Source organism: Heterodontus francisci, chromosome 9 (assembly GCF_036365525.1).
Source record: "Heterodontus francisci isolate sHetFra1 chromosome 9, sHetFra1.hap1, whole genome shotgun sequence".
In the NCBI taxonomy this organism is placed as follows: domain Eukaryota; kingdom Metazoa; phylum Chordata; class Chondrichthyes; order Heterodontiformes; family Heterodontidae; genus Heterodontus; species Heterodontus francisci.
The window spans coordinates 116,691,440-116,702,692 of NC_090379.1; the positions used below are offsets into that span (position 1 = coordinate 116,691,440).

The window sequence follows — 11,253 nt, forward strand, 5'->3', positions numbered from 1 at the left end:
ATCTGTCTATGACCGTATTGGTAGAAGTGACCACCGCACAGTCCTTGTGGAGACGAAGTCCCGCTTTCACATTGAGGATACCCTCCATCGTGTTGTGTGGCACTACCATCGTGCTAAATGGGGTAGATTTCGACCAGATCTAGCAGTGCAAAACTGGGCATCCATGAGGCGCTGTGGGCCATCAGCAGCAGCAGAATTGTACTCAACCACAATCTGTAACCTCATGGCCTGGCATATCCCCCACTGTACCATTACCATCAAGCCAGGAGACCAACCCTGGTTCAATGAAGAGTGCAGGAGGGCATGCCAGGAGCAGCACCAGGCATACCTCAAAATGAGGTATCAACCTGGTGAAGCTACAACACAGGACTATCTGCGTGCCAAACTGCGTAAGCAGCATGCGATAGACCGAGCTAAGCAATCCCATAACCAATGGATCAGATCTAAGCTCTGCAGTTCTGCCACATCCAGTCGTGAATGGTGGTGGACAATTAAACAACTAACTGGAGGAGGTGGCTCCACAAATATCCCCATCCTCAATGATGGGGGAGCCCACCACATCAGTGCAAAAGATAAGGCTGAAGCATTTGCAACAATCTTCAGCCAGAAGTGCTGAGGTTGATGATCCATCTCGGCCTCCTCCTGAAGTCCCCAGCATCACAGATGCCAGACTTCAGCCAATTCGATTCACTCCGCGTGATGTCAAGAAACTACTGAAGGCACTGGATACTGCAAAGGCTATGGGCCCTGACAATATTTCAGCAATAGTACTGAAAACCTGTGCTGCAGAACTTGCTGCGCCCCTAGCCAAGCTGTTCCAGTACAGCTACAACACTGGCATCTGCTGGTATGTCCTGTGCACAAAAAGCAGAACAAGTCCAACCCGGCCAATTACCGCCCCATTGGCCTGCTCTCAATCATCAGTAAAGTGATGGAAGGTGTCATCAACGGTGCCATCAAGCGGCACTTGCTTAGCAATAACCTGCTCAGTGACGCTCAGTTTGGGTTCCGCCAGGGCCACTCGGCTCCTGTCCTCATTACAGCCTTGGTTCAAACATGGACAAAAGAGCTGAACTCAAAAGGTGAGGTGAGAGTGACTGCCCATGTCATCAAGGCAGCATTTGACCGAGTATGGCATCAAGGAGCCCTATCAAAACTGAGGTCAATGGGAATCAGGGGGGAAACTCTCCGCTGGCTGGAGTCATACCTAGCGCAAAGGAAGATGGTTGTAGATGTTGAGGTGAATCATCTGAGCTCCAGGACATCACTGCAGGAGTTCCTCAGGGTAGTGTCCTAGGCCCAACCATCTTCAGCTGCTTCATCAATGACCTTACTTCAATCATAAGGTCAGAAGTGGGGATGTTCGCTGATGATTGCACTATGTTCCGCATCATTCGTGACTCCTCAGATACTGAAGCAGTCCGTGTGGAAATGCAGCAAGATCTGGACAATATCCAGGCTTGGGCTGATAAGTGCCAAGTAACATTCGCACCACACAAGTGCCAGGCAATGACCACCTCCAACAAGAGAGAATCTAACCATCTCCCCTTGACATTCAACGGCATTACAATCGCTGAAACCCCTACTATCAACATCCTAGGAGCTACCATTGACCAGAAACTGAACTGGAGTAGCCATATAAATACCGTGGCTACAAGAGCAGGTCAGAGGCTTGGAATCCTGAGGCGAGTAACTCACCTCCTGACTCCCCAAAGCCTGTCCACCATCTACAAGGCACAAGTCAGGAGTGTGATGGAATACTCTCTACTTGCCTGGATGGGTGCAGCTGCAACAACACTCAAGAAGCTCGACACAATCCAGGACAAAGGAACCCGCATGATTGGCACCCCATCTACAAACATTCACTCCCTCCACCACCAACGCACAATGGCACTAGTGTGTACCATCTACAACATGCACTGCAGCAATGCACCAAGGCTCCTTAGACAGCACCTTCCAAACCCACGACCTCTACCAATTAGAAGGACAAGGGCAGCAAATGCATGGGAACACCACCACCTGCAAGTTCCCCTCCAAGTCACACACCATCCTGACTTGGAACTATATCGCCGTTCCTTCACTGTCGCTGGGTCAAAATCCTGGAACTCCCTTTCTAACAGCACAATGGGTGTACCTATCCTGCATGGACTGCAGTGGTTCAAGAAGGCAGCTCACCACCACCTTCTCAAGGGCAATTAGGGGTGGGCAATAAATGCTGGCCTGGTCAGCGACACCCACATCCCATGAATGAATTTTTAAAAAATTGTAACCTCTCATTCCTGGTGTCATCGCTAATAAATGTTTGCTCTCCCATTTCTGTGGCTCAAATATCCTTCCTCGGGTGGTATACCCAGAATATCACCCTTTTGAAGAGCTGACACATGAATAATGGGCCAAAGGGCCGACTCCTGTGCTGCTTCCCTGTATCTGTAATCTCCTCCAGTCCTACAGCCCTCTCAGATCTCTGCGCTCCGTCAGTCCTGGCCTCTTGAGCATCCCCAGTTTTAGTCTCTCCACCATTGGCAGCTGTGCCTTCAACTCCCTAGGCCATAAGCTCTGGAACTCCCTCCTTAAACCTCTCTGTCTCCCTCTCCTCCTTTAAGACACTCCTTGAAACCTCCCTCTGTGACCAAGCATTTGGCTATACGTCCTAATGTTTCCTACTGTCGCTCAGTGTGAAATTTTGTTTGGAAGTGCTCTTGTGAAGCGCTCTATATAAATATGGTATTTAATGATACTGTGATCACTTGGGCTCTACATAAAATGAAGACTAAATGACACAATTTGTAAAAAATGTGCTTTTAAAATGAGTTTTGTATAAATCCTAAATATATACTTGGTATGCTGGCAAGATAAGAGATTACAACTTTCTGCTGTGGTAACTGGGATGCTGCAGTTTCTCTACAGTGGCCCCATGTGGCAGACATTGGTAATTACATGGGACGGCAGGAGGCCATTCAGCCCCTTGGGTCTGTTCAGCTAATCAGTTAGATCATGGCTGATCTGTTCCTTGCCCCAATTTATCCACTTTTGCTCCGTATCCCTTAATACCTTTACCCAACAAATATCGATCGATCTCAGTCTTGAAAGCTCCAATTGACCCCCAGCATCCGGCTTTTGATGGAAAGAGTTCCAGATTTACACCACCCTTCCTGATTTCACTCCTAAATCTTCTATAGTGGAGGGAATACAAGCCAAGTTTATGCAAGCTGTCCTCATAATTTAACACTGCAAGTCAGGTATCATTCTGCTGTATCGCTTCTGAAGTGCAGTGCCCAGAACTGAATGCAGGGTCTGACTACAGAACTGGCACCGGTTCGTAAAAGCTGACTACTTGATAATAAGCCTACAAACATGTGAACAATGATGGACAGGTAAAGAGATTCTCTGCTCCATCCAGCCTGTCCCACACAATTGTGAAACCCTGTTTATCACAATATATACACTCCCCAACACACCCAAAACCAGTTAATCTCCTGGGAGAGGCAGAAAAACAGATTAAAAACCCAGGGCAATTTGATGTTGGGGTGGGGGTGTAGAATCTGAGAACTTCTGTCTGATCTGTCCTCGGTGATTGACGAGGAGATCACTCTAGTCCTGATGATTGTAAGAGATGATCTCCACTGCTGCCATATACAGGGCCAGCTCTCGCCTAAAGAAATTCGATGAATCAGCAAGAGCCTGCACCCTGTTCCAGAGGTTCACTATTCTGTGGGAAAAGACCCACCTCCTGACATCTAACCTAGATCTCGCCTTGCACCACTTAAAATTGTGATCCTGTTCTTCCTTAAACTATTTAATGGGAACAAACTGAACACAAACACAATCTATTCCATTCATGGTCTAATAAACCTCAGTCAGATCACCCGCAAGTCTGTGCTTCCCTCAAGTGTAGAGTACCAGCTCTTTTAGCCTCTCTCTTGATAACTAAGATGCTTTAAAGTGGGAATTAGTCAAGTACCCACGCCCCACCCCCCTCGCTTTTTTCAATATCCCCCACGGTGGCGGCACAGTGGCGCAGTGGTTAGCACCGCAGCCTCACAGCTCCAGGGACCCGGGTTCGATTCCTGGTACTGCCTGTGTGGAGTTTGCAAGTTCTCCCTGTGTCTGCGTGGGTTTTCTCCGGGTGCTCCGGTTTCCTCCCACAAGCCAAAAGACTTGCAGGTTGATAGGTAAATTGGCCATTATAGATTGTCACTAGTATAGGTAGGTGGTAGGGAAATATAGGGACAGGTGGGGATGTTTGGTAGGAATATGGGATTAGTGTAGGGTTAGTATAAATGGGTGGTTGATGGTCGGCACAGACTCGGTGGGCCGAAGGGCCTGTTTCAGTGCTGTATCTCTAATCTAATCTAATATCTGGGCGTACAGGTCCACAGGTCACTGAAAGTGGCAACGCAGGTGGATAAGGTAGTCAAGAAGGCATACGGCATGCTTGCCTTCATCGGTCGGGGCATAGAGTATAAAAATTGACAAGTCATGCTGCAGCTGTACAGAACCTTAGTTAGGCCACACTTAGAATATTGCGTGCAATTCTGGTCGCCACACTACCAGAAGGACGTGGAGGCTTTGGAGAGGGTACAGAAGAGGTTTACCAGGATGTTACCTGGTCTGGAGGGCATTAGCTATGAGGAGAGGTTGGATAAACTCGGATTGTTTTCGCTGGAACGACGGAGGTGGAGGGGCAACATGATAGAGGTTTACAAAGTTACGAGTGGCATGGACAGAGTGGATAGTCAGAAGCTTTTTCCCAGGGTGGAAGAGTCAGTTACTTGGGGACATAGGTTTAAGGTATGAGGAGCAAAGTTTAGAGCGGATGTGCGAGGCAAATTCTTTACATAGAGGATGGTGAGTGCCTGGAACTTGCTGCCGGGGGAGTTGGTGGAAGCAACGATAGCGACATTTAAGAGGCATCTTGACAAATACATGAAAAGGAAGGGAATAGAGGGATACGGTCCCCGGAAGTGCAGAAGGTTTTAGTTTAGACAAGCATCAAGATCGGCACAGGCTTGGAGGGCCGAATGGCCTGTTCCTGTGCTGTACTGTTCTTTGTTCGTTCATATGAGGAGACCATAACTGGACACAGTATTCTAACACGGGTCCTTGTGAGGCACCTCTGGTGATTAGATTTGGATCTGTTTGGATACCATTTATAACTACTTTCTGACTACGTTCTGCCAGCCAGTTTTTAATCCAGTTAAATACATTACCACTAATACCAGAGGCTACAATCTTGTAGAGAAGCCTCTTGTGCAGTACGTTATCAAAAGCATTTTTGGAAGTCTAAGTCCACCAACTTTGTACCTTCTTCAAAAAATGTTAGATTGGGAAGCCATGACCTTTTTGAAGCCATGTTGAGTGTCCCTAATATATTCCTGTCTATCCAAGCAATCGTATATTGTATCCCTCATGATTCCCTCAAACATCTATTACTGACACCAAACTAATGGGCCTAAACTTACCTGGGTCCATGTTGTCACCTTTTTTAAAGATGGGGGCTACATTAGTTGCCTTTCAGTCTACAGGAACCATCCCAGAGGGCAGTGACCGCCTTTAAAAATACAGGCTAGGGGCGCACATAGCACGTGTCCCATCTCCCTGAGGACCTCCAGGTGGATATCGCCCATCGAGCTGATCTATTTTCAGGTTTTAATTCTTTCTCAAACAAACAAGCCTGAATGGCAGCCCATCATACAGAGTAACACTGAGAGTGCAGTCCTACGATTGTCAAACTTAACTTAAAAGGCAGGTGTAACTCAACATGCCATTGCTTGCACAGTGGAAGATTGTGGGCATTCAGTATTATTTCATTCAGGAAAACTGCTGGCCGTTGTGGATATATGGTGTATTTTGTGTTATTAGGTCAGATGAATTGTTTTACCATTGTTAACTTGGAGACACTCTCCCCCTACCCTGATGCTGGCATTCTAATCCCTCTCCCCCTCAGTTTGACACTGGCATTCTTCTCTCTCTCTCCCTTTTTTAATTCAAGGTGGCACTTCTTTCACTCCCTTTCCCCCCCTCAATTCATGCTGGCACTCTTCTCCCATTCCCTTGTTTGAATTCCTGATTATGAACATTCAGAAAGGGCAAAAGACAACCCAACCTTTGACCCTCTAGCAACACTGTCTCTTCAGACGAGAAGAAAATACAGGAAAAACCAACCTCTGACCATAATAGAAACACAGGAACAGGAGGAGACTATTCAGACCCTCAAGCCTGTTCTGTTATGTAATTAGATCACAGCTGATCAACACCTCAAATCTGTTAACCTGCCTTTGCTCCAAATCCTTCACCTAACAAAAATCTATAAATTTCAGTTCCTGTTAAAGCTCCTATTGATCCACAGCTGAGTGTTCCAGATTTCCCTTTAGGAAATAGTCTAGGGAATTCCTTGTTAACTCTGTAAAGGGAGCTGCAAGGGAATGATGACAACTTGGTTAGGAGTACCATTTGAGCCTGATCTTATCTTTCCATCCCAGGGTTTTCTCCAAAGTGAAGAGTCGGAGCGCGCACATGAAGAGCCACAGTGTCCAGGAAAAGAAGCAGAGGGAGGCGGAGCTGAAGAGCCGCATTATGATGGAGGAAGAGCGGACAAAGGGACAAAAGGAGTACAATGACTATTCCGATTGCTACCAGGACATGTAATGGAGCTGAAGAAATCAGGCTCACCTCAGCAACCATTGGATGTGACCTACAGTCTCAACAGGACTCGCCTGTGAATGTCAACACAGGCAGTGCTGGACATAACTCCTCTGGGCAGCTCCAGCTGTGTCTTTTTGTCACTGTCCCTTCCCCACCCTCGGCCTCATGAATGGACAGGCTAACTGCACAGTGGGTGGTGGAATGAACTAGTAGTGACACTGGCAAACAAAGGGAGGCCATATCACCATTACACGTTGGAAAATTGCACGCACTTTTAAAAAAAAAAATAAAATAAAAATTTGGTTCAATTAATGGAACACTCCCCTTCACTCACCGGTCCCCTTTTTATTTACAGTCGCACAACAGATTTTCTACACAGATTTAAAGATTGTTCGAAAGCTGTGAAGGTGTTGCACATGAGTTAAGTGTAGAATGCCGAATCTTATTGTTGCTCAGCAGAAACAGACTGGAAACATATATTCACCTTAAAGGAATCACTATTTTATTTTACATCACACTAGACAGAATGATGTTGCATGTCTTTGGGCTGCAGTATTAGAATTGGACAGCCATGATGAACTGTCATTTACACAGTTAGACTGATAGAGTTTGAAACTTCATTTGAAATCTCAGTCTGACATGCAGATCTGCGCTCTGGAGTTTGAGAGCTACCTTGTTGCTCACTAAGCTGGCTATGATTATCTGTCTCCCTGCTTCTCCTCACACGTCAGTGTTTGTGAAACACACTGGTACTCTCCCGACTGTTGAAATATTTTGTTCACAATATTTTACACTCAAATCATTCAGCTTCCATGGTGCCCAGATACAGCACGGTCCAAATCAACGCTGCTGTCTTCTCCGTCTGTGAACTTTCACCCTAGTAACAAAAAGAGTGTGTCATCGTGCACGACAGCAGTCGCTGTATGAGATGAAATGCTGGGTACTTTCGAATCTTGTTACGTTCTCCACCCCCATCCCCCCCGCCCCAAACACTTTGTGAAGTTTCCAGAACAAGTATACTAGACTCATAGTTTCAACCAGGAATTTTCTATTGCCGTTCCCAGCATTTTCGCATCCCCCCACCTTCTGAAGACTCTTACCATGAGGCGGTTATAGAGTCATAGAGTCGTACAGCATAGAAACAGGCCCTTCAGCCCACTGCGTCCATGCCGACCATAATGCCTATCTATACTGATCCCACCTGCCTGCATTAATTCCATATCCCTCTATGCCTTGCTCATACAAGTACCTGTCCAGATGCCTCTTAAATGTTGCTACTGTTCCTGCCTCCACCACCTCCTCTGGCAGCTCATTCCAGATACCCACTATTCTTTGTGTGAAAAATTTACTCCTTTGATCCCCTTTAAACCTCCTCCCTCTCACCTTCAATCTATGCCCTCTAGTTTTAGTCACCCCTACCATAGGAAACAGACTCTGGCTATCTGCCCTATCTATGCCTCTCATAATTTTATATAACTCTATCATGTCCCCTCTCAGCCTCCTTCACTCCAGGGAAAACAGACCCAGCCTATCCAATCTCTCTTTATAACTCAAGCCCTCCAAACCAGGCAACATCCTTGTGAATCTTTTCTGCACCCTCTCTAGCTTAATAACATCTTTTCTGTCGTGCGGCAACCAGAACTGCACACAGTACTCCAAATGCAGCCTAACCAACGTTATGTGCAACTGTAACATGACGTCCCAACTCTTGTACTCAGTGCCTCGGCCGATGAAGGCAAGCATACCATACGCCTTCTTCACCACTCTGTCTACCTGTGTTGCCATTTTCAGGGAACTATGTACTTGCACTCCAAGGTCTCTCTGCTCAAGAACACTCCCCAGGGCCCTGCCATTCATTGTATATGTCCTGCCCTGGTTTGACTTCCCAAAATGCATCACTTCACACTTGTCTGCATTAAATTGCACTTGCCACTCCCTTGCCCACTTTCCTAGTTGATCTGTAACCTTAGACAACCTTCTTCACTGTCCACTATACCACCAAATTTGGTGTCATCTGCAAACTTACTAATCATGCCCCTTACATTCACATCCAAGTCATTAATATATATGACAAAATCCCTGCGGCACACCACTGGTTCTGCCGGTGTAATCAGTTTTGTGTGGTACCTTGCCCTAGTCCACACCATGCTATTGCGGAAATCTTCAGGCTGGCCCAGTCCCTGGCACAAGCCCTTTCAAAAATCGCATCTGCCAAGTTGCCGATTGGACTAAATCCGTGCCACAGAAGATACTTAATTTCCTACGTCCCCAGCTCCTTTTTTAAATCACATTTCCTCAATCAGTATTTATTTGAAGTGAATTATAATAAATTGCAGCAACGGCTGCGCTCCTGCACTGTGCTTGCTCTGGTTGGATGTCTCCTGAGGAGGCTTCATCGCATGTCAAACTGCCTTTGGCCCCCGCCATATTTTTATAACTAATTAATTATAAATGAAAGTGTTCCAAAAAGATGGAAAAAAACCTCACTTTTTTTTGACTGCCCCTAAGATTTTCCTCCCAGAGTTGCTAGCAGCAGCGCCTGGGAGATTGATCTTTAATTTCTGGAGACTGCAGGACAACCCTGGAGAGTTGGCAACCCTACCCTTAGGTCATGTGTTGTACGAGAGACTGACTCACTTGCACAAGTGTACAACCTTTGTTATTTAATATTAAAAAAAAGTATGGTTTGAATGGGATCGCTTTTGAGATTCCCGGGTGTCCAGCCCCAAAGCTGGGAAACCCAGACCTTTTAACTTTCCAGCTTCTTCACTTTAAAGCTGCTTTTGCTCATTTTGCCACTGTATATACAGCACAAGGAGTAACTATATAATCCAGTGCTACAGCTGTGGCTGTTGGCACTGAGTTTAGCAGCCTGTTTTACTATGGGCCTTGTAAATATATTAAAGAGATGACATTATTTATTCTTACTCTGCTTATTTGGTTTCTGTATAAACTTTATAAGATTTCTAATGTGATTGATTTTCGTGAGGCTGGCCTGTACAATGTTTTATGTGAATGGTTTTGTACATTTTGGTTTCTTTTTAACAACCCCCTCCACCCCTGCCCTTTAAAGCTTGTTTAAACCGGCCAATAGCAGGTCAGGACCCCTCATCACCTACTGAAAACATCAGTCCTTCCGCAATGTAATATTTGTATTTTATATCACTGATTCAAATCTTTGTTTTACAAAGAAAAGATTGTAAATATACCGTTATTAAATGTAACTGCAGTTGGATTTTTATTAAATTTTCTTTTCAAGTGGATTTGGCCACAGATCAAGAGAGGTAAATTATTTATACAGTCTTCCATGACCTCAGGATGTCCCAAAGTGCTTTCCAGCCAATTTGCACACAGCAAGATCCACAAAAAGCAATGTGATAATGACCAGATAATCTCTTTTAGGGATGTTGATTGAGTGATAAATAAAGGCCAGGACAGTCCCCTGCTCTTCTTCAAATAGTTCCATGTGATCTTTTAGTTCCATCCTGAGACAGCAGACGGGGCCTCCAACAGTGCAGCATTCCCTCAGTACTGCACTGCACTGGGAGTGTTGGTCTAGTTATGTGCTCAGGTCTTGGAGTGGCACTTGAACCCACAACCTTCTGACTCAAGTGACAGCGCTACCCACTGAGCCATGGCTGGTGATTTTACTGCCTTTTGGGGGGGGGCGGAGAAACAGGAGAGTAACCCTACTTCAAGTTGCTCGGCCTATGGTAAACCTACTCTGTGTAATTTTTAAAAAATTGAGGGGTTGACTGAGGAGTTTTGGAACTGCAGTCAAAACAAAGATAATTAAAGAACACTGCAATGTTTGGAGGGATAAAAACACATTACTGATGTGTAAGGAAGTATAAACAGCACAAATATGGGGATGACAAATTGCTCCCAATTGTCTAGAAAGGAGAAGACTGAGGCGTGATCTGATAGAAGTCTTTAAAATTAAAATTGTGAAAGAGTTCAATAGAGTAGACAGAGAAATGTTTCCACTGGTGGAGTCCAAAAGTAGGTGGTATAAATATAAGATAGTCACTAATAAATCTAATGAGCAATTCAGGAGCAACCTCTTCACCCAGCGAGTGCGTGAAATGTGGAACTCACTACCACATGGAGTATTTGAGGCAAATAACATAGAAAAGCATAAGAGGAAACAAAGGAATAGCAGGTTTGTTGACGGGGTTAGATGAAGTAGGGTGGGAGGAGGCTTGTGTGGAGCATAAACAACAGCGTTGACCAGCTGGGCTGAATAGCCTGCTTCTGTGCTATAATTTCCATGTAATTATGAAGGATGTTGTAATCTTCCTCAGCCTGTGTCCTCTCTATGTGAAGGAAAGGCAGTCCTCCTGCTCTGACATTCAGATACTTTTTAACCAAACTGAAGAATTTTGCAAGCCTTTAGTAATATAGCCGCCCAGCAGCACTGTAAGCACAGGCAAAGTTACTGTCTACCCCTGCACCAGGGGAAAGAAAAACTATTAAGGGCTCTGGTCCAAACTTATGGAGGCAATAGATGAAGCAATGTCTAGACTAGTAAAGAAATGATGAGACACCTGCACAGAAGGCCCACCACCTTCTCAAGGGCAATGATGATGGGTAATAAATGCTGGCCTT

At 45.5% G+C, this 11,253-nt stretch overlaps 1 protein-coding gene across 3 annotated transcripts in view; it reads left to right on the plus strand.

The window, feature by feature from the left end:
* The window catches only part of mideasb (mitotic deacetylase associated SANT domain protein b), a 63,784-nt gene extending 53,885 nt beyond the window's left edge, over nt 1–9,899 (plus strand). For all 3 annotated transcript variants that reach the window (XM_068039757.1, XM_068039755.1, XM_068039756.1), the window contains exon 13: nt 6,483–9,899. In XM_068039757.1, the coding sequence (XP_067895858.1) occupies nt 6,483–6,648 (166 nt within the window). In that variant the 3' untranslated portion in view covers nt 6,649–9,899. The remainder of the gene's footprint in view (nt 1–6,482) is intronic.
* The last annotated feature ends 1,354 nt before the right edge of the window (nt 9,900–11,253 follow it).